We start from the raw sequence: 25,528 nt of genomic DNA on the forward strand, positions 1-25,528 counted from the left end.
ATTTTTGGCCGCAGTTTCGATAGAAATTCGTGCATTGCAAAATTAATTTTTTCACAATATCATCAAAACGTAATTTCAAAAATATCTACCTACGGAAAAAAAAATTATCTACGGAAACTCTTGTTATAACATTATTAACTTGCGACAAGTAACTTATTTTGCATCCAAGGAGAAATTTTCCCTATTCAAATACATTGGAAGACTACCCGCTGTGCTCGGGGTCACATTCCATAATGCTAATATGTCTGCGCCCATGGGTGTCACGTGTCCAGAAAATTTTCCCGTGAAAATTTTCCTATTAATCTTGACTGCCCTTCATCCCCTCCTGGATACGTCCCAGCCTGCTTATGTTTCATACAAGGCGACTTACCAGTTGTCCTATCGGCATATCCAAATCCTTCATTTGCTTTATTGTACATAACTCCGTGTGCGAAAATATTATACGCTCTGCTGGCATTGTTTCTAAATGTCACTGCTATCTCATCGCCGACTTCTACCCGTATAACAGGACCAAGGAACCCAAGATGGTCCTCTTCAGTACCTCTTGCCTTACGGGTAGAGAATGTTGCGTCTGTGTAGCCAACATAGCCGACCTTCTTGTATCGTCCGCCGATTCGATTCGTGTCATTAATGAAGAATGGATAGCTTGGACTAAACACGAAATAATGTGAATAAGCAAGTGGTAAAATCAATAGTAAATGATATAGTAGTAGTAGTAACAATTAGTTTAGAGTTACCTTCATTACTTTACAGGCTTAACTTCAGGAAAATGCAGAAATTTTCCTTGTTACAAGCCTCTTACATATTATGCAACAACATTTAACGGAGTTGTCCTGCATGAGAATTCATGAGAACATTGATTTAGCAAAGAGACGAATCGCAATTTGGCATTTTGCCAACTTCACACCGATATGTACTAACTAAGGGTTACTCCAAACATGAATTTCGGCCGGACAGTTTGAACGAAGCTTTTATTGTCACTGCTGGGTTACGTTGTTTGTAATGGTTGATATTGATTCGAGAAGATAAGAGTTACGTTCACGAATACCTGCATTGACAGTTCTTTGAAATATAAACATCTCAAACAAGAAATGTCTTTAAAAAAGACAATGCCTCAAGAGATTCCAGCGGGCACCATTTGTTATTAGCTTATAAGAGATACTTGAAATGCTAGCTTTAAGCCATCCTGCAATGGTAATAATTCTGTTGTATTTAATGTAGGAATACCTGCATGCCGGGTGGTAGTCCGAATAATCAGTCCCAAAACAAAATAGGCCTAGGCCCTATTCATTTACTGACATGATCGATGGACCCTGCATTTTTCAATACATTGATGCTGTAGCCTTCGTACTGAGGCTACACACAAGGAAACTAGGCTATAATCACGTATCATGAGCCCCGGATGCTTATATATAATAGAGGGCCTCCTTCAACTCCCAACTTGTGACCACAGAAATAGCTTAATAACTGTGTAGGAAATACAAAAAAATTGAAATTTGGACACCAGAAACTTAAGGTTGAAAGTCAAAAAGTGTCAATTGGTACACCTTTATACAGCAGAAGTTATCATACAGTGATAGTAAGATTTTTTCAAATAAAATCTCTTTTCTGTAAAATTGATTGCTGTGCTGAAAAATGTTGCATAATGGGTACTTGCTTTTTTGTACAGGTATTCATTGTAAGGTACCATCAATGATGGTCACAGAATTGGGAAAAATACATTTGCCCAAGTTAAATAATCACCTTTCTAAACAAAACAATTTCAATGTGAAATATCCTACTTGCAGGGTTGTCACCAGGACCAAAAAAAGTACTAAAAAGGCTACTTCGAAATTTGATGATCATACCTAGCATAGGCCTAGGACAGGCCTAGGCAAAAACCCCCTTTTTTTCTAATAATTTCTCCGCAAGCGTCATTTATGTCGACAAATTGTTCACATATCCACAGCAGGGTTGCAAATATACCGTACCATATGTCACTCAGAGTGCGACAATTTGTACAGATAAATTTATCACAACAGGTAATTTGGCCATTCGTCTGCATATTACTAAAAATAACGTCATTTATGTCGACAAATTGTTCGCAAATCCATCGGTTAGTTTTAAGGATATAATATATGGCATAAAATATGACAAATGCTTTTGTGGATATTTGCTAATACAATATATACATCTGACATGTGTAGATGATTTATGTCTTCAGTAGGAATTCGGCTGAGGGAATTCCAATTGAATGAACTTTCAATAGCGTGACGAATTTTTGCGTACACTGCGCGATATACGCCAGCGTGTGCGATTGTGTGTGAGTATCACGGAAGTGAATCCAACCATGCCAACGCACTCATAGACATACCACCTAGACCTATGAGTGCCCATCCCTAACCAGGGCAGTAGGTGAAGCCACGTATCCAAGGTGATTTTGGTCGGTTGGTCAGACGCGGAGAAAAAAAGCGTTCATATCTGGAGAGAAAGACGCGCTTTGCGTGATTGCTGCGCCATTATCACTCGTGTCAAATGCAACATGTTCTGTACACGCGACTGGAGAGAAAGGCGCGCTGGTTTGTGTGATTCCAGCGCCATTATCGCTCGCATCAAATACAACATGTTCCGTAGACGCGAACATATCTGCTTGCTTGCGCCCAGGTATGCGTCCGTGTCAAAGTCGTTGCTAAGCAGTGTCCGCTTCACTACGCGAGTCAAAGTCACTGGTCTAGGTGCTCGTTTGTCTGGGAATGCACTCGTGATTGGTTAGCATTGTATCCAAGGTCGTGCGTTCGCGTTGTAGTTTGAAATACGCGATATACGATCGCGGTTGGATCGAGTGCAGCTGTTGAAACCTGCGTTCATTCAAAAGTCTCAGCCTCCGGTTGTAGTAAGTAGGTATGCCAGGTGAATTCAAATTTGCCATCAAACTGCATCATTTTATATATCAAATTAAAGCCCTTGAGTAAAGAAAGCCAAAACTGAAAACCTTTTTTTCATAGCACTTTCCATAGTAAAGTTACATCTTGTCAAAGATTGACTTTCATCAAAAAGATTCATCTAGCAAAATTCCCGGTGGTGTTTCTAGATCTTAGACCTCATGTTGATAGCAGCTTTTTTAATGGAACTGCTATCAAAATCCCTCAAAAATTCCATGTGCGAGTGACTTATCACCATAAAAAATCATATATTTGGGTTCAGTGAAGTATAGACAACATATTTATGTAGGTTTCCTTGACCGGCCAGTTCTTTTATATTTCTATGTAAATATATGTATTGTGTTCTAGGCGAATTTGGCTGACTAGCAAATGTGTTAACTAAGGTTTGCCTGGCATACCTATAGTAACGCTACAATTTTCAAATGTTTGCGTAGGCCTACCCGGGGGTACCTGTATTTTCCCGGTATTTTCACATCATATTTTGTGGTCAAAATGATTACAAATGTGTAAATTTGCAATCATTTCGTCGTGTGTACGGCGATACTCTCGAAGAGAGGAATGTACTCACCGGTAGAAGAAGAAGAAGAACGTTGTGAGTGCTACTACTTCAATAGTGAAACAGTTGACGCGAATTTCTCCAACATGTCGAATGCTAATTTATGCACCCTTATCAGCAAAAATACAGCTGATTTAGCCAAAGTGAACATGAAGTCATCGGTTATAATATTTTCCTAGCATATTGAGCTAACACCACAGCTACTTTTTTTACAATATACTAGTATTAAAATAAAGAAAATCAGTAAAGCTTAACCCATCGAGCGATGCTTTAAAACCGGAGACAGCCTGAGACGAATATACCTAGTATAGGGGAGACCGGGGCAAAGTGGAACACATTTTTTTTGTGGCCCAATCAGGATTACGAAGGAAGGCAAGGCAAAATTTAAGGTTTACAAGATACATATTTGGTGCATACGCACCAATATGAACCTCGCGCCAATCGGGCCGTCTTCACGTACCAGAGGTAAAGTTTGACATATCGCACGACTCTGGGATATTTGGTTAAAAGGATAGAGGGTTAAGTGCACAAAGTACAAAAAAGTAACTATATCTCATTAACAATGATCCTATAGATATGCGACCACTGACTTTTTTTGTTCCTTATGACCAGAGGAAATGTTTGACATATCGCACAACTCTGTGGTATATTTGGTTAACAAGATAGAGGGTTAAATGCACAAAGTAGAAAAAAGTGACTATATCTCATTAACCAATAATCCTACAGATATGCGACCACTGACTTTTTTGTTCCTTATGACCAGAGGAAAAGTATGACATATCGCACGACTCTGTGGTATATTTGGTTAAAAGATAGAGGGCTAAATGCACAAAGTAGAAAAAAGTGACTATATCTCATAAACCAATGATCCTACAGAAATGCGACCACTGACTTTTTTGTTCCTTATGACCAGAGGAAAAATTTGACATATCGCACGACTCTGTGGTATATTTGGTTAAAAAGATAGAGGGTTAAATGCACAAAGTAGAAAAAAGTGACTATATCTCATCAACCAATGATCCTACAGATATGCGACCACTGACTTTTTTGTTCCTTATGACCAGTGGAAAAGTATGACATATCGCACGACTCTGTGGTATATTTGGTTAAAAAGATAGAGGGCTAAATGCACAAAGTAGAAAAAAGTTACTATATCTCATAAACCAATGATCCTACAGAAATGCGACCACTGACTTTTTTTGTTCCTTATGACCAGAGGAAAAGTTTGACATATCGCACGACTCTGTGGTATATTTGGTTAAAAAGATAGAGGGTTAAATGCACAAAGTAGAAAAAGTGACTATATCTCGTTAACCAATGATCCTACAGATATGCGACCACTGACTTTTTTTGTTCCTTATGACCAGAGGAAAAGTTTGACATATCGCACGACTCTGTGGGATATTTGGTTAAAAGATAGAGGGTTAAGTACACAAAGTACAAAAAAGGATGCAGCCAAAGATAGGAGCTTGTAGTCACCTGTTCCGCAGCCGACTGATGATTCCGCTTTGCCCCGTGTTCCACTTTGCCCCGATCTCCCCTAAATATTCGTCTCAGGCTGAACTATTTAGCTACCGTTCACAAAAAAATTCGACATTTTTGTAAGACGGGGGTGCAGGCCCTTTAAATATCCCTAAAATCCTTCACAGATACCTTATTTCAGATTAACTTCTTTAAAACAATAAAAACTTTACACATTCAAAGCTTTATATTCTTTTCAAAGTCCAGAATCAAGTCAAACATTTTTATAATCACTCTTCAAGGCAAACATTTTACTACAACCCCGTATAAAGAATTTATGACCGTCCCTGTCATTTTTTTTTTTCTAATGCATAATTCATTAGCCCGAAATGCAGACTCATTGAGCATTTTGTACTGTAAGAACTTCGTGGCAACATGGAAAACGTAGCCCAAATGTACTTGACAGAATGATTTGTCATGGCAATCCGGCCATTATTTCGCCCAATAGTCGTGTTTCATGTTCCAATTCGAATACATACTGCTTTCGGCAGAAAAAAGTAATCACCCCCTTTACACAATGGCCATTATTCAAAAACGGGATATTGTATTACAAATTAGTAAAATGCGTTGGAAGCAGAATTTATTTCTGCGCATTTTGACACCTCATTTGATACGATGTAGTGAAGTTGGACTTACAACAATACAAAAACACTCAGATAACATTACACAGATATTCTTCCATTATTCTGAATACAAATCAATAGATGTTACTGCAAATTTCAAATCTTGGGTTAGGCCTACATTGATTTAAATGTATTAGTACGCTGCGACGTCAATATTTAGACAATTGCTACAAATGAGGTGTCAAAAAGCACAGAAATAAATTCTGCTTCCAACGCATTTTACAGATTTGTAATACAATAGCCCGGTTTTGAACAATAGCCATTATTTAAGGGGGTACTTTTTTTTAGATGTGTAGTATATTCATATTCTGTGTTGATTTGCTCAGTTCCTTAAAATTGATTGCTTAGACATGTTTTAAAAAAATTTCATTTTGGTCGAGAGATCAGGTGCTGCAAAAAAATAATTTTGCAGGTATATTGTTTGTTTGTGTAAATTTGTCTTATTATTTATCTTATTAGTTAGCTTAAATTACTTTCAAATGCTGAATGCACACATCTGTATTATTTGTTCCAAATATGTTAATGAAATTGATAACAACCATAATTACTGCATTGTATGTCATGGTTATGCTCACAATGATTGCATCCTTGTAAACAGGAATGAAATATCTTCAAATCTTTGGAGTTGTTCTGAATGTACCACAAGAATAGTTAATTTTCCTTTTAATCATTATAGTGATGATGATGATTTCACTGATGCTATTGAAGGATCAGATGAAGACTTTCATGTTAATGCTGATAATATTCATTGTTATGATCACTTGTGTTTTAATCCTCTAAGAGATGATGATGATCTCAATTCAAATGAAAGCGAGCAAAACACAAACTGTAACAGCACTTATTTCACCTATGATAGCTTTAACAGTCATGTTAACAACTCGAGCTCAATCAGTGAAGGTACATCTGGTCTTTCAATTTTTCATCTTAATATAGACAGTATGAACAAGCATTTTGATGAACTGAAGTTATTGTTGCAATCCATCAACCAACAGTTCTCGATCATTGCCGTCACCGAAACTTACTTTAAATGTACACCACCTGATTATTTTCAGCTACCAGGTTACCAATTTGTGTATAAAAACAGAGTAGATAGACCCAAAGGTGGTGTTGGCATTTTGTTCACAATGACATAAATTTCAAAATTAGATCTGACTTAACTGAAATAACATCTCAAACATTTGAATCAGTGTTTGTCGAAATTGAAAGAGAAAATTGCAAGAATATTATTGTAGGAGCTATCTACAGACCTCCGGGAAATGATAACCCCATTGCCCATTTCAACTCTGAGTTTGATTATACTTTGAATAAAATTTCGAATGAGAATAAAATCAGCTACTTACTCGGTGATTATAACATAGACCTGCTGAAGGAAGAGATTCATAGACCAATAGGCGATTTTCTGAACATGGTATATTCTTATACATTTCATCCAATAATTAATAAGCCAACCAGAATCACCAAAACTTCTGCTACTATTATTGACAACATAATTACGAATAACAACACTCAGTATCATTCTGGTATATTTGTAGCAGATATCAGTGATCATCTTCCAATATTTGCCAGGACTAATATTGATTTAAATAGTAAAAAAAATAATCTATGCAAAGAAAATAAAAGTAACTATAAAAGGCAATTTACAGATGATAACATAAACTTACTAAACAACAGACTTTCTTTAGTCAACTGGGATGAATTCTTAAATTGTCAATCACCAAATGATGCTAACGCAATGTATAATAAATTCATGGATAAATTTAGTATTTTATATGATGAGTGTATTCCCACCAAGAAATTAAAAAATAGGAGGAAAAATGAGCCGATTTCGCCATGGATAACTAAAGGTATTCTGAATTCAATTAATCATAAAAATAAATTATACAAATCGTTTCTGAAACACCGAACGGCCGATAAACAAGATCGATATAAACTTTATAGAAACAAATTAAATTCAGTGCTAAGGAAAGCTAAGAAAAATTATTACACTCATAAATTAGAAAATTACAAGCATGATATGAGAAATACTTGGAAAACTTTAAAAAATATTTTGAATAAGAATAAAGTTTTAAAACAGTCTAATAAATTTCGGGACAAAAATAAAGTTTACACTAATTCAAAGGATATTGCTAATGGCTTTAACGAGTTCTTTGTAAACATTGGTCCAAATCTAGGTCAATCAATTGACAGTATTCCTGGCATTGACTATTCACATTTTCTTTCAAAGAGTAAGATTGCGAACAACAACAGCGTCCTATTTACACCCATCACTGAACATGAAATTCTCAAAATAATCAATAAACTTGATTCAAATAAAAGTCCAGGCCAGGATGGTCTTGGTTCATTCATCATCAAAAAGATAGCTCCTGGAATAGTGCATCCACTTGTAACCATTTTCAATGTATCCATTTCCACTGGCAGAGTACCAGACAGTCTTAAAATAGCAAAGGTCATTCCCCTGTATAAGAAGGATGAATGTGATTTGTTTTCAAACTATCGTCCTGTTTCTGTTTTACCCATTCTATCAAAGATTCTTGAACGTCTTGTATTCAACAGATCTGTATCATACTTAGATACACATAGCATTTTGTATAAGCGCCAATATGGTTTTAGAAAGAACCACAGTACATATATGGCAGTGATAGATTTGGTGAATAAAATTACGGACGCAGTAAATGAAAACAAATTTACTGCTGGTATCTTCCTGGATTTATCGAAAGCGTTCGATACAATTGATCACTCAATACTTCTTAGTAAACTATACCATTATGGCTTTAGAGGTGTATGTTATGACTGGTTTAAAGACTATCTGTGTAACAGAAAACAGTTTGTAACCTACAATGGTGTTTCATCAGAGAGCAAAAATATCACTTGTGGCGTGCCTCAGGGGTCAATATTGGGGCCACTGCTCTTTATTCTGTATGTGAATGATATCCATCTCGTTACAAATTCTCTCGATGTTATATCCTTTGCAGATGATACCAACTTGTTTTTCTCACACAGCCAACTTGAGGAGGTAGAAACAGTAATGAATAAAGAGCTTACTCATATAGACAGATGGTTTAAAGTAAACAAACTATCTGTAAACGCCAAAAAAACCAACTACATGTTACTTGGCAATGGTAAAAATACATGCTCTGACTATACTCTACATCTTTGTCTTGACTCAAATGATAGTGAAGTCACCCCTCTTGAAAGAGTCACCAGCACAAAGTTTCTAGGCCTTCAAATTGATCAAAATCTTACTTGGAAGGAGCATATTGTAAATGTCATTAAAACTTGTTCTCGAAATGTCGGCGTCATTAACAGAGTTAAACATTTTCTACCCAGTGAAGCTTTGTATACATTATATTGTTCGTTAGTCTTGCCGTACATGAATTATAGTATTTTAGCATGGGGATGTGCCTGCTCTTCATATATTCATAATCTGTTTAAAATTCAAAAAAGAGCATTGCGTATTATTAGTAACAGTAATTACAGATCTAGAACTAATCCTCTATTACTTAAATATAATACTTTAAGCATCAAAGATATGTACGCTCTAGAGCTTGGGACATTCATGTATAAACATACAAATTGCTTATTACCCAATGTTTTTGACGACCTTTTACAAAGCACTCTGAAATTCACGCTATAAACACTAGATATAGAAACAATCTCATCTTACCTCGAGTCAAGAAAGTCTTTTGTGAGAAATCTATTAAATATGCAGGTATAAAGCTTTGGAATGCTATTGATTCTGATATCAAGTGCTCGTCATCAGTGAAGCAATTCCGGAAAAAGTATAAACAACATCTTATGCAAAGCTATTCTTAGTCTTTCAATCATGTGTACCTCACCAATATTTTGTTCATTAATTTCATTAATTTACTTCAATAATTAGTTTTTGATATGTGCATTTTTGTTTTTGTTTTTTCTTTGTTTTTTCCTTAAATGTTAACATAGGATATGTCATTGATGGACATGACAGCTGGTTGGTTGGACTCGGCATTTTTGTTGTCTACCAACCTGCTGCCATGTCAAATAAATGCCATATACCTGTATCAAGGGGTTACAGAGCTACAGGCCTTTGGGCCTTTACTGTAATTCCTTCACTCATCGTTGTATTATGCATTTCCATAATTATTATATTTGTATTATTATTTATATCTTTATAATGTATTATTCTTATGTATTTTTCTTGTATCATGTAATGAGTGAAAAGATAATAATAAATCTAATCTAATCTAATCTAATATACCTTTCTGGGTCTGTTAGCGAGATACCGTGATATCTATCCTCGCCGCTTGGCGCATAGTCCCAAATGTACTCCTCCGCTTGTATAAAGTATTCCCTCCTTTTTGTTGGTGAAAAATCTGGATTGGTCACTTGGTTTGCACAATTTGGATCAACGTTGTAAAGTGCCAAAGATCCGGCTATATATCATGCAATTAGCAATGTATGTACGAGGGGTAATAAAATAACGAATAGTTCCTGATCAGAAAATGAACTACACAAATTCAACAGTGTAAAATTGACATTATTGAAAGTTTTCTCATATTGACGAATTTCAAGTAACTAAAATCATCCCCTTTGTATTTAACCGACTGTAAAGGGCGACGTTATCGATTGGTAGCAGTGTAAAAGGTTTTGGTCACGGATCCACGCTCGGTGAATCTCGTAAGGAACTTCGAGGGATAGGCTAAATAGGGACGATCAGTAATCTGGCGTTTGTCAGTATCTGAAATCACGACGGTACGTTGTAACATTCACCTTTTCGGAAAATCCCATAATCTTTTCCGTGTGGACCACTGATGTCGTCATTTGACGTCACGCCGATGCGCACATCGCTTAGCGAACATCGTTACTGCGCATTTTCAAAGCCGTAAAGTGCGCAGTAACGATGTGCGCATCGGCGACGTGACGATCAGGGATCTAAACGTAAAGGCTCATGGGATTTACTGAAAAGGTGAATACATTTCCCCGCCATTTGAGATACGATTTGTTTGATTTTACTGAAACTATTGAAGAGGACTGAGGCGAAAAATCAAAAGTCTTTAAGTTCTTTGGATAAACCTCAGAATGATAAATTGTTTGCACCGTGTTGTGTACCGGGGTTGTGTAGCATATAAATATAATGATTGCAAAAATCGTACCTTGGTAATGCGTATTGACCTCTGACCTAAGTAGCCACTTTCCTGGATTAAATGTTTTCATCTCACCAGTCACAAAAATGGCTGGACTAATACTGAAAGAATCACGCCGATGGTTGCGGATGTTCTGTGAAAACATTATGGTTGATAAATAATAGCATTGCGTGGACATAATGAATGATTTTCAATTAACCATACAGAATAATAAAAACAAAGAAAACACCTCACCCCCCCCACCCACACACCCCAACACAAGAACACCCCAAAACGAAAAATGACAGATTTTATCAATTAAAAATATATATAAACTTGCGTTTCCTATACTTTGTAAATACTACTCTGGGTATGGAAGAAACACCCTTACGAAAGGCATTCAGTTATTGAGAATAAATATCTCTTGAAACTATGATTTGGACAAAATAAACCATAATGCAAGATATATAAACCTGTAGCTATCTTGCAAAATACGTATAGAGTAATACCACACATGATCACTATCTCAATTTCGCAGGACAATTAAAATGTCAAAGTATTGTTTCAATATGAGGGACCGCTCTGCCTGTTTATGTATATTCATTTCAACAGTGTAACATCGGCCAACTATTCTTAACCCCATGAGAACTACCTGCCGATTGGCCAAAAAGAATTTCTCATTATCATTTGGCCCAATCAGCAACATTGTTAAAATAATTTCACCATGCAAAAAAAAGGGGGTTAATTATTTGCAAAACTCCATTCTGATTGGTGATTAAAGTGAAAATATCATGTAATTGACCAATCAAAGGCAATGTTAGATATAGTGCTCAGGGGGGAAACAAACAAAAACGTTGGAAGAAAATGTTTGGCTCTTGGTGTTAACCTGACATAAATAACTGGTAGTTGCTACCAAACATTGAAAGTAAGTTGACACATATCCTGTTAGTATATAAAGAAGCTCGACCCACATAAAGTTTTATATTTAGTAATATCTCAAGTTTGTAAGGTCCGATTTCTCGAAGCTTGGCTAGTGGTCAGGCTTCCTAAGCCATAAGGCTTAAGTCCAATTGGCCAGTGCTTACAATTTCACATCGTACATCACCTAGAAAGATAAATCAATAAAGTGGATATACATGGTAGGGCTAGCATGTTGGCATAGGAAGCCTGACATCTATAGCCATGCTTCGAGAAACCGGCCCTAACAGTCTTCTTACCAGTATATTTCCGTGAAAGAGTAACGTATGCAAATCAGTTTCTGTTCCTAATCCAAAGACGTGCCAAGCCACTCGGTCACCCTGGCACATGTCCAGACCCGGCAGATTACCATAAACATAACCATTTATGCTGTGCATCTTGTTACTTTCTTGAAAATCTTCATCATCTGTAATATAAACAAACAAACAAACGCGTATGTTTTTTTTGTTTTTGTTTTGTTTTTAGTGTTTTTGTTTTTGTTTTTTTGTTTTTTTGATATTGAGGTTTAGCAGCTTTCATTGAATGACAGTTTTTCTTTTTTCCATCTTTGAGAAAGTTTTACAATTAAATTCCACTTTAGCATGTTTAGTCTCATGAAATCCAAAAAGCCAAACGAATTGTACACATTTTTCTCATTAAATGGTCCATATCTCAAGACCATCACAATTAAGGTTAACTGAAAAGTAAACACTTTGTAGCATTAATCATATTTACAGCGCTCCCATTTACGTTAACGCGCCTTTGTATTGACAGGCAAAAATAAATAAATTGTTTGGTTGCCGAAGACAAACATTTAGAGGGTTGGATGGATCCTTTTTTTCCTTTTTTTCATAGGCTTTTCCTCGATTTTTCCTCCATTTTGAATAGGTTTGCATTGACAAAATGCTTGATGGACTGGATTTAAATGGAAATACTTCTTGTTTTTAATCAAATATGCATTTAATAAATAAAACGAGTGAATAACAAATTTATAATAAATGTCCTTGATACTGTCCAAATTTAAGGTTTCTTCTAAAAAAAGTGATTAAAAAAACATCCGACCCAAGATTTCTAATTTTTTGGGTCGGTCTCTGAGGGCAACGAAACATATTTTTTTGGCCTTATAAGGGTCAATTTGTTATTATTGTCTTTTAAGATCAACTTGCTAAGGGACCGTTCACAAACACTTGTGGGGGGGCTGATGCAAAAAATTTCATCGCTAAATTTCCCCCCCCTTTTCAGTTATCAAAATGTTTCAGGACCCCCCTTTTCGACATGAAAATTATGGGTCAACCCCAATCTCCAGGAGAATGTATGGTAATTTTTTCCAAGGCCCCCCATAGGTTGATCAAAACTGATAAGGGCCCTTTCTGCATCACCCCCCCCTAACAAGTGTTTGTGAACGGTCCCTTACTTGGAAAAAAATAAATCAAAATTAACCTTGATGTCAACTCAAAAACGTTGACGGCAGATCCAAAAACCGGATTAAGATAATCCACACTATTCTGCATTTATAGTTGTACTGGTTTAACCTTTACTTATAGAATACATGCATAAATGTGTGAATGTAATCACAACAGCATAGAGTTGGATGAATTTCAAACCCCTGCATGCTCCTCATATGGCATATACAGATACGTATTTCTAAAGGAGATATTTAGGGAATATCCCTTGAATGAAAATGGCCGTTGTCATGACACGACATGACAAAGATACATCCGCAATAACTAAGTAGCCCTACCGCTTCTTTAAATGACTATGATAGCGGAAACCAAACCTGTTTAATGCCGATGTTATCAATGGTTATTAAAATTAGAACATACATTTTTCTCTAAAAAATATTTATTTAACTGTTTAAAATTATTGATTAGGGGCAATATGCAACATGATGAACATGACGCAACCTGATCACACATTTTAGAATACTGTCAGACGATGGTGGTCGTCGTCATTTTAATGCGGCAACAGCCAATATCGAAGCAAAACTGGCAATGTGACGGCAATTCTTCCAAGACGTTGGACGCGATATTTTTCCCCGAGCCGGGTTACAGAAAAAAGTGCACAAATCATATTTCCTAGTACAATGTATACATTTTCACATGAAAACAAACAATTTTGGGGCAAAAATTTATTGAACTCGGGACACAATAAGGCGAGAGTTACACAAACTAACCGTTACACAAACTTACTCATGTACGAAGTTTTAAATCTATATCAAAAACAAATGGTAACCAAACGCGAAAAGAATTTAAAAACTTTACATTGGGTTGTACTATCAGTCACACCTCAACGGATTTAGACTAGTAACATAATAACATAAATACACTTCAGGAATTATTTGTCATAGTTTTGTATTTACATGGTAAACCAATGACGACGTCAAAATTTAGTAAATCTTGGTCTTTAGACCCCCCCCCCCCCCGAAACTGTATAGAATGTATAGGAAGCCGAATTTAATACCTGGATCGACACTCCCTGGGTCTGTGCAATACTTGTGGATGTTGTCATCAATATAATAGCTTAGATTCTCGTCTGTTACTGTAACCAGGAGAACAAAGTCTTTGTTGACATCTGTCCGTCTGCCTTCCTCATTCAAAATGCCTGAAAAATAATTGGGAGGAATTAAATTAGCTCAAGATAAAAAAAAAAAAAGGATGATGAAGTGAAGAAATAAGCAGTAGGCCTATAATAGCTGGAAAAGCAGCTGAACGGAATAAGAAGAATACACCATGTACGTCGATGACAACGAAGAGGAATATGAAGAAGAGGGAGAAGACGACGAAACGAAGAGGGCGGGAAGAAGGTGAAGGAAGAACACGAAGAAGAAACTAAACGAGCAGGCATGGTAATACATTTCAATGAAAAAACGGGGAAATGATGAAAAAACAGGAAGAAGCCGTAGAATCTGGCAAAATTGCTCCAACACGAGCCAAAAAGATGTAAAAATACGGAAAATTGAACAAAACTAGAAAAAAGGAGGAAAAAAAGAAACGTGAATAAGAAAGTGAAAACTACAAAAAAGAGAAAAAGATGGCAGTGGCTGTGGAGGAAATGAAGAAAAGCCGATTAGTAGAAACAAGAACTGTCTTTAAAAAAGACAACGCCATAGATCAGGCATGAGAAAGATCATCCTTGAAAAAACCCGAAGTGTTTGAAAAAAGCCTGAAAATGAGGCTAAAAGGGTCAAAAACGGGCTGAAATTAAAAGAAAGTGCGGAAATTTGGACAACAAAAAAACCCGAATTCAGGATTAAATCTGAAAATTATCATGCCTGATAGATGAAGATCATGTTTCATATTTTTACAATAACAAGTACTTGTAATGCTAATAATTATTTGTGTGTGGAATAATTAACCAGGTAGGAAATGATAAATACCACCAATGATATACTGGAAAATACTGTGAAATACTCGGGAATTTTCATGTTGAAAGCTGATTTGAAAAATGTGTCTAAATGTGTCTACATTAAATTCCTACTTGTTAGGCTAAAATGACCAAATATGATGTTAATTTGGTCAAAAATCCACATACAGGCGTCAACATTGGGGATATGATTGTATTGATCATTTTCATCCCCCACTCAAAATATTGGGGATTTTCCCCCCCCCCCCCAATCTACGCCTATGTCCATCATGTTCATATCAATCTTATGACTCCTACAACTTCCTGACAACTATTTAATTCATATAAGTCCAAACTTCTTCGATCTTTTTGCCTTTTCTGTCTTTTACCTAAATGAGGGAGCAGAGAAGAGCGACTCTCGTATGATTGAAAAGATTGAACTAAACAATATAGACATTGACTGCAACTCCAGTTGATGCTGTTTCTTGCTAACAATTTACCTTTTCTGCAAATTATGCATGTGCCAACAAGGCCCGTGTTCGTCCCGCTAGATGTGATGACGTGACTGTGATATGGCCATGCGATACAATTGGGATCCCCATCAGCAGGTCCTGATATCTCATCAACTCGCCATTTGTAAGTGTGATTCGCACCAGGGACCACACTATCGTCAACACGCTGCTTAGCACTTGTCTTATCCTCATATCTGGCTCCTGGAAGGAAAATTAAGAAGATGTGAAAAAAAGACACATAGGGATATAAGGGAGTGCTCATTAATACTTTAGTGGGGGTTGGAAAAGTTGGAGCCTTCGACGTAAACATATTTTGATCCCCTTCACGGTCTTATTTTTTTGTCAACTTTTTGGTGCAACAAGTAGGCTATTCGTTCCCATTCTATTTCCAGTTATGTTTAAACCTCTAATGAATGTAACGAATGTTTATTGACATGAATTGAAACAGATTCAATAACGAATGCTTGTTGAACGAATATCGAATATTCGACGGCAAATACAATGGAGTATGAATCGGCCATAACTCGCGTTTGCACACACTGGCTATACGCACTTAAAATTAAAATGTGTGAATTTCAAAAACAGAATGCTATATAAAACAACCCAACTTAAAACAGTCAGAAGGTTAAAAGGGTATTAAGTACACAATGGAAGGCAATGTCAACTTGAAAATGCATTGACAGAGCAGTGACAGGTCGCAAAACATGAACTTGCTTGCGATCATTTCTCAGCACATATTTGGGAATGCCGAATCTTTGTACTCAACAATTGCACACACAATCGATTTTGTTCGAAAAATTATGCATATTTTCATTGACAGTTTAGACATTTGACTATACTAGAAAATACCTACATTGTATTACTTGCAATAAAGTTGGTTCGATAAAATATATCATCATAATGACAACTACTTGCTATATGTACAACCGCAAAAATATACAAAATTTTACCAAAAATAGACCCAAACATATAAATTATTGATTATTTCTACTATATACTATGTAAAAACAGTGCTTAGCGATTAAACACTTTTCTAAACACAATTTTGCCACCAACATTTCTCAACATTGGTCAGTGATGGTGTTTCATTTCTAAACATCTGATATCCATATTCTAAACATAACGTTTCTAAACACATTCTTGCCACCACTTTCTAAATTTGATCAACTCATCTAAAATTCATTGGAAATAGAACACGATATGTGATGAGATCGGATTATCCGGCCCCGTATCCGGCCTCCTTTAACCATGCTTTAACACGTGCGTATTGTATAATAAAGCAAGTTTGTAAATTTTGTATACTAAAGTACTGCACAGTCTGCATACGTGATAAGTTAAAGGCCTATAATTAGGACGCGATGCAATAAATTGAGCAACACAACGACGTTTAATTAAAATAATCCCGATTCTAATAATTGAAACTATTGCCACTATAAACCCAGCAAACACAAAAACGTTTTAAAAACGTTTTTAATAAGTTATATTGTGGCTTTTGGTTTACATAAAAACGTTTTAATAACATTAAAATGTCGGGTTATATAAAGGTCATGAAAACGTTTTAAAACGTTTTGTATGAAAACACACTACAACAATATTTTTAAAATGTTTTCAAAAATGTTATTGTAAACTATTTTTGCAAACATTTTCTGCCAAATATTTTGTCAACACTTAAATAACATTATGTTAAAATATTTGCACCCAGCAAACACAGAAATGTTCTTAAAATGTTTTTATCAAAACGTTTTAATAACATTTAAATGTCGGGTTATATAAAGGTAATGAAAACGTTTTTAAAACGTTATTGCAAATATTTTGGGCAAACATTTTTCGCAAGATATTTTTTCAACCCCAAAATAACATTCTGTTTAGAATGTTTTGTATCAAGTTTTCAAAAATGTTTTTGGAATGTTATTAAAACGTTTTTATACCCTTTATATAACCCGACATTTAAACGTTTTCTGTAAAACATTAATAATTGCTGAGCAGTAGATTATAAAAAAATGATTTTTAATGTTATGAAAACGTTTTATACCCTTAATATACCCTTTATATAACCCGACATTTAAACGTTTTCTGACAACCTTTTATAACCTTTAGCGAATGATGTCGAAAACGTTTTGTGTTTGCTGGGAAGGACCCTAAATATCCATTGCAGTGGATGCAATTAAGTAATCGTATTTTGTCGCATGTTACAACGGTGACTACATCTGTACGTTTATACGCCCGCCTAGGTATCTACATTTTCATTTATTTTAAGGGGATGACCGATTTTTCATTTGCACTGGCATATCCACAACAGCACTATAGCAATCACTAAATTACGCAAGCATTGCAATACACAATACACCGAGACCTGCTAAAAAACATGACATAGTGACATTTAAATATTATTAAAAAGTTTTGACCAAACCCAAAACACGTTTATAACACGCTTTAAAAACATTTTTGTGTTCGCCATACATATAAACCCTTAAACATTCAGGGACGCAGCTCAATTAAATGTGCCTCCTAGTCCTAGTCTACCCACATAATAAACCATCGCAACCAGGATCAGCTCACCGAGTAACGTAATTAGGGCTATATAGTCAGGATTAGTGCTAGGAAATAGGTTACGGTTAGAGTCAGCGTTATAATTAGAATCAGGGTTAAGGTTGGGTTTCGGCTAACGCGTAAGTTGCAGGCTAGGGTTATGGTTGGGTTAAGTTCAGTGGCTATGGTACGCCTAAGGGTAAGGGTTAGGGTTCATAACGACCATTTTCTTGGTTTCAGACTAACATGACTAATGACCCTTCAGACCGATCATACTGCAGTTACTGTCCGTTTTCCTATACACAATACACAGAGCTCTCACAATTGACGCGTGACCTCTACAAGTAGTGTATGTTAGAAGTATAGGCAATTGCCTAGTTAACGTCACTGTGTGAAAAATATCCGGCCAATATTTAAAGTATTCTCTGAAATTCTAGAAAATATAGTTTTGTAACATTAATGTTCAGCTAATTTAGGTGTTTGGAAATATTCGCACTTTGGTGTTTTAGTGTATGTTATAGGTAATAGGACATTGCCTATAGTTAACGTCACTGTGTGAAAAATAACCGGCCGATATTTAAAGTATTCTCTGAAATTCTAGAAAATATAGTTTGTAACATTTTTAGCTAATTTAGGTGTTTGGAAATATTCGCACTTTTGTGTTTTAGGAAGGACATGTAAACGACAGATAACACCAAAAAATATGAAGAAATTATTTCCAACCTGTGTTAAGTCTGCAAACGATTATGCTTCTCATTTTCAAGAACGCTGGTATAAGCAGACTATTGTCTCATTTCGTAAACAAAAGCTCACCAGTATTGTTACCTTGCGTTCGCTTTATAATCGTTGACCCAACTGAAACTATAATACCAGCTCATTGCACAGGTAAAACAGAAACATAGTGTGGATTTAACCAGAGAAGATCTGCTTTAATCAGTTGAGCTTGTTTTCAATGAGTGTTATCTTGGTTTAATAGCTTTTAATGGGGTTTAAGTCATGCAAAGGTCGTGGTGAATTCTACTGTAGACATGACTGCATCATGTGAGCTACATTGTAGGCCCTATAACCGATATTTTTGCCAGGATCAAATTTACAACTAAACCCTATGGGCGAGAAGTCGTGGTACAACTTGCCCGACATTTAACAACTACTAACCTTCCGATGCTTTATCATATAATACTCCATGTGCATGTATCGAGTATGGTCTGGAGGCAAGATTTCTTGAATATCACTTCTATGGTATCGCCAACTTCACCATACAGAATGGGTCCTAGCAAACCTTGCCACTCTTCCTTTGGTATCTCCTCCGTAAATGTCTCGTCGGTGTATTGAATGAATACGGCCTTGCCGTATTTACGCCCGATGCGGTTGTTTCCACCTATCAAATATTTGGCTTCAATACTGTAAAATATATATAAATAAGATAAAATGGAATACATTATACAATATCACAATTTTTTTTACAGTCAAAACATCCACGCAAAGTGATCCCGAGCATCGAACCCATGACATGCGGTTTGTGAAACCCGCGCTACGGGATCATCGTTATTAGAGGCTGTAACTACATCCACGCAAAGTGATCCCGAGCATCGAACCTATGACCTAAGGTTTGTGAGACCCGCGCTACGGGATCATCGTTATTAGAGGCTGTAACTACATCCACGCAAAGTGATCCCGAGCATCGAACCTATGACCTAAGGTTTGTGAGACCCGCGCTACGGGATCATCGTTATTAGAGGCTGTAACTACATCCACGCAAATTGATCCCGAGCATCGAACCCATGACCTGAGGTTTGTGAAACCCGCGCTACGGGTTCATCGTTATTAGAGGCTGTAACTTTGATATGCTCAACTAAACATCCTTTCCGCAAATTACCCATAGCATAGCCTAACCAGAGAAAAGATATAGGTCTTCTCTGCCTAAACTGGTCTACTTCATCTAACTCAGTCCATTTTTTCCGAAATGAAATCACTCAATTCAGAGATTGCGATGTTTTGTATCCAAAATGAAATAATTCAGAGATTGCGATGATAATTAGGATAAAGAGAAAACCAATTTTGCAGAAAGAAATTTGTATACTGATACCGTTTCCGCGGGACGTTCACTGATATTTCGTCAAGATAATACAGCAAACTTAAGGTTTATAAACCATTGTGAACTGTGATTTTGATAAAAGCATAAAATAGTTACTATATAAAAGTACAGGTTATCCATACGAGCATGGGAAACGTTAATATCGGGATATATTAAAACGTTGCAATAAATTTTATAAAAAAATGAACACTTGCTGCAACACATTCTAAAAAAGTGTCGACAAAATTTTGGCAAAATGTCAAAATATTTTTTAACAGCATATAAAAAACACCTTAAGATGCACAAAGTTGGCCTTTTTGCAAAAAAAAAAAAAAAAAATATATGGAATATGGAATCAAACTTTTATTACTAAAGAAAGTCCAATGCTTGTAACAAAATTTTCCATTGATAAACGGAATCTTCAAGGTAAAAATGGGAATGAAAATATGGAAAATGCCAAGTAAATGGGCTATTCCATTTAAAATCCACACTACCCCGGTGGAAAAATTTGGAAATATCTTCCACAGGGGGAGTATGAATTTCAAATGGAATTAACACATATCATTAGCTCCATTTGAAACTCACTCTCCCTCAGGGGAAGATTCAAGTTGAATCTTTCTCAGAGGGTGCATGAATTTCAAATGGAGCTGCCTAATGCACCCATTCCATTTGAAATTCATACTCCCCCTGTGGCAGATATTTCCAAAATCTTCCACAGGGGTAGTGTGGATTTTAAATGCAATAGCCCAATATATCATTAGATTTATCAAGTTTACTTCGAGGTCTGTTATATAATAAAAATATCAATTTTCAATCATTTGCCATAAAATGTGTATTATATCGCGAATGTCAAAAAATCAAAATTATTTGATATCAGAAGGACATTTTTCGTATTCAGAATGCAATTCAATTTCTGATGTGCTCTCATGTCCCACAACAAATACTGACCAAACGTTGCTACCAAATAGGGAAAGTACTTTTGCGTTTAAAATCGACATTCAAATCGAACGAAACGATCTGTTAAATTTCTTGTGAAAATTTTGCAAAAGAAAAATATTATTCAAAATACGTTAAAACTCCTCTCATTATGGGAGCCAAAAATTGCGCTCTTCAACTTTTAACGTATACAATCAAGTCTCAAATTATCGTGCTATATTAAATGTATGTTCATAGATCTATGGTATGTTGAAGTTCACAAAACGTATTCAATTTGTATTCATTTGTAAGTTGTAGCTACGAATACCAGAACGATAACCCGCTGATAACCCGAATATTTTTAAAACACGAACAACTCTTAACCCAATTGTTTTCACTTCTATTCCATGTTTAATGTCATGTGTCATATCGTCAGCCTGCTACGCTAATTGCTTAAGTCATTTTTTTGTAATTTTGAGAACAAAGAACAAAATGTAGTTCAAGCATGCATCAGTTACGAAATTGCCATAATTATTTCGGATTATTGCCTTTCATTTGTATCATTATCATTTGTTCTTGTTCAAAGATTGGCGAATAAAAATGTTTAACTGTATGCTTGAACCATATTTTGTACTTTGTTCTCACAATTACAAAAAATGACTTAGACAAAAAGCGTAGCAGGCTATCATTTTCATGACACTCCAATCTCCCTCATTCCTATCGTGTAGGGACCGTTCAATATTTACGGGGTGGGGTGAGTGTGAGTTTTAAGGGGGATTCCAAAATTTCTTAGGGGGTCTTGAGGGGGAATATGAATTTTGTACTTGAACCATGAGGGGGAATGTTAAGTTTGAAATCGAGAAAGGGAGACAACGAGGGGAATTTCATAGTCATAACTCCTATTCCCCGCGGTAGGCCTAAACATTGAAGGGTCCCTTATAAATAATTCTACAACAGGTGCTATACGGGGTGTCTCAAGAAAGCATTGCCCACTTTGGACCCTTTTCAGGTTTTCCTTATATTCAATGGTTATAATGTTTACATAAAACTGCATAGGTTCTATAAAACATGTCAATTAGGATTTAGTGTCGTTAAAATATGACAATTTTCAAATTGAGCCCATTTTGATATTCTTCTCCTTATGCTCGTGATTGCACGGCGTGTGTGTGTGTGTGTGTGGGGGGGGGGGATGCCTAAGTTTGGTTTTGCCTATGTATATAGCTTAATAATGATCGTATTTTAAAAACAGAAAAAAAAAGGTGATAATTTTCCGCAATTCAATACCCAATTCACCCAATTTCGTTTACTACAGCCGTACTGCAGTTTAAGACGTGTCGCGGAAAGAAGTCATGGCCGTTCAACTAAAAAAAACCCAACCCAATTTGTTACACCTTGAAGATTTGAATGGGTATAATGAAATGCTAAACATGAAGTTTCAAAAATAGCTAAGGATACATTTAAAGCATCGCAGTTCTTGAGATATGTGCCGTTTTATGAAGATATTTCGCTCAGTCGACACTCCTTACATAATCTAACTCAAGCACCAGAAGACCTACAAAATTGTACCTGTGATATCTGAATTCTTCAAAATATCACAACTTTCATCAAAGGTCATACTATTCAAAGGGTATACTACGGTTCAATCTGATCTTAGGAAAAAAAGAGAGGTAAAAAAACCAAAAACACAATTTAAAACTGCACGCATTGTTTCGATGGTACCATTTCAGTGTAATTACTGCAAAAATTAAATTGGGACTTGTCACAGTCAATGTTACATTGTAACCACAATAATCATTAGTCAATTGTAACCCCGGTTCCAGCACTCCGTGTATCCGCGGGTACTCATGCTTGTCGGCGAACTTTGAAAACACCCTTTTTGCATCTCATTTCGCGAAGATTTCAGGATAAAAACACCCCTATTTTTAGCGATTTCGCGAAGTTTTTGGCCTTCATCAATGCCCCTTTTTTGGCTAAAACGCGAATGATATTTATGATATCGAGGGCTTAGAGCAAGAACTAGCCATGTCCATTTGTTTTCTCAATTACCATGATTACGTGTTACTCATTTCGGCAACAAATGTACGGTTAATTCTGCCCTCCATAATAAATGCAAGTGACTTTGGGGATTGGGGTATGCATGATGGTCACTTAAACAGTTAGACGCAAGTGCCCATGCATACCCCAAAGTCAGTACATTTTCTTATGGAGGGCAGAATTAACCGTCCACCCAGCAAACGCAAAACGTTTTCGACATCATTCGCAACCTTGGTATAAAACGTTTTCATAACATTCAACATCATTTTTTGATACTGCAGCAAACAAAAAATGTTGTACAGAAAACGTTTAAATCCCGGTGGGTTCAGTCTTCACTGACAATGTGTACGCATGATGGTTGGGGTAAAAATTCAAAAGCGTCCTTAAATGGTAAAAATAGGGGTATTTATTTCGAAAAAATGTCCTTGATTCCTCGTGATAAGGGGTGAAATGAAAATGCGTCCTCAAAATGATAAAAAATAGGGGAGATATTTGGGGGAAAATTTTCCTTGATTTCGCGCAAAATAGGGGGTAAAATTGCTGCAAATGTCCTCGATTCCCCGTGAAATAGGGGTCATTTTCAAATCCTGGAACGGTCATACGTCCTACCTTTAAATACAAACTGAACCCACCGGGGTTTAAATGTCGGGTTATATATTCGGGTATAAAAACGTTTTAATAACATTCCAAAAACATTTTGGAAAACTTGATACAAAACATTCTAAACATAATGTTATTTTGGGGTTGAAAAAATATTTTGCGAAAAATGTTTGCCCAAAATATTTGCAATAACGTTTTAAAAACGTTTTCATGACCTTTATATAACCCGACATTTAAATGTTATCAAAACGTTTTGAAAAAATAAAAACATTTTAAGAACATTTCTGTGTTTGCTGGGTGCAAATATGTTAACATAATGTTATTTAAGTGTTCACAAAATATTTGGCAAAACATGTTTGCAAAAATAGTTTACAATAATATTTTTAAAAACATTTTAAAAATATTGTTGCAGTGTGTTTTCATACAAAACATTTTAAAACGTTTTCATGACCTTTATATAACCCGACATTTTAATGTTATTAAAACGTTTTATGTAAACCAAAAGCCAAAATATAACTTATTAAAAACGTTTTTCGTTTTTGTGTTTGCTGGGCATTTGTTACCGAAATGACGTATGTATAACGGTTGAGTTACTTTTTGTGAGGTCTTTAAATTTGGTAAACGTTAACTCAGAAGCGCATGATTTCAATTTCGCGGACAACTTAAAAAAAAGCTTGAGGCTAAATAAATTGTCCCTCAACGACGCAAAATGCAAATTTCACATTGGTTTGGCAAACATTTTAGACAATGCAGTTTACGAATTATGAAAAAACTCTTGACTGTTTTTATTGACACACCCTGTAGGCCTATAGTTTGTCTCAATACAAATTTGCTCATACTTCGAGTCACAACTCAAAAATCAATCTTGTACAATGTACATAAAACATTAAATCAATGGTTTGAAATAGGTAATATACGTACCTTAGGCAGCTGTACAGGGCAGGGACACCGTAAACTGTGTCAATAATTGTATACAGCTCTTTAATAGGAAATTGCACGTGTACTGCGTTTTACCACGTGGTATAACTTTAATAACATTATTTTTTCAAGTTTGCATGCACTGAGTATTCCTCCCGGTATTCCTACCACAGGAGGTTGATACGAGTCTCGTATTATTTTTCTTGTTGAAAATTGTCAAATTGAGTTTTAGATAATCTGGGGTCGATACTTTAATAGCCTATAATTAACAGGGTTCATGATTAATCATATAAACAACAAAACAAAAACAAAAACAAAAAAAGTAAAATAAAAAAAAAAATGTATTTTACTCAAAACGTGAAACTATGAAATATGGAATTTAAAAACATGGTCCATAATTTATGTTGCCCGGACGGATACTATTATATTGCAGAGATGATTTCACAGAAATATCTTTTACTTCCTCGATACCAAAATTCTATTTCAATTTCACTTACCTATGTTCATGAATAGTCTCATTCGTGATGACATTTGTTCCCGTTGGTGCATAGTCCCATTCAATATCTACAGCCGCAACGAAATACCTCCTTGCTTGTGTACGTGAGTGACAATAAGGCAATAGAGCCAGCAGAAATAATATCAAAACATTAAGCATCGTTTTTCCTCTGATTATCCAATTATGTCAAAAATGACAGAATTTTAATAAGAAACGTTGGACTAGGTTTCAGAAAAATCTATCAATTTTGTCGGAATGATTCCACAATACGAATATGGTTTAAAATGTTTCTAGCATGCCGGAGCTATATAAGCTTATATATTTCGTAGCGTAGTATAGTAGTATTAACCAGTTCAGTCACATCATAGATCCTAGCACATGGCAAAGGGCATTGCGAGTAACACGATTCCAGCATGCTGTGCGATATA

General features: G+C 35.8%; 1 protein-coding gene across 1 annotated transcript in view; it reads right to left on the reverse strand.

Annotated features, from left to right (window-relative positions):
• The window catches only part of LOC140150881 (hephaestin-like protein), a 39,629-nt gene extending 14,278 nt beyond the window's left edge, over positions 1-25,351 (reverse strand). The window contains 9 exon segments of the mRNA XM_072173040.1: positions 371-651; positions 9,859-10,033; positions 10,754-10,877; positions 11,941-12,107; positions 14,141-14,281; positions 15,523-15,735; positions 19,219-19,282; positions 19,284-19,464; positions 25,102-25,351. Of these exon segments, the coding sequence (XP_072029141.1) occupies positions 371-651; positions 9,859-10,033; positions 10,754-10,877; positions 11,941-12,107; positions 14,141-14,281; positions 15,523-15,735; positions 19,219-19,282; positions 19,284-19,464; positions 25,102-25,259 (1,504 nt within the window). The 5' untranslated portion in view covers positions 25,260-25,351.
• Positions 25,352-25,528: the final 177 nt, after the last annotated feature.

This window comes from Amphiura filiformis, chromosome 4 (assembly GCF_039555335.1).
Source record: "Amphiura filiformis chromosome 4, Afil_fr2py, whole genome shotgun sequence".
NCBI lineage: Eukaryota > Metazoa > Echinodermata > Ophiuroidea > Amphilepidida > Amphiuridae > Amphiura > Amphiura filiformis.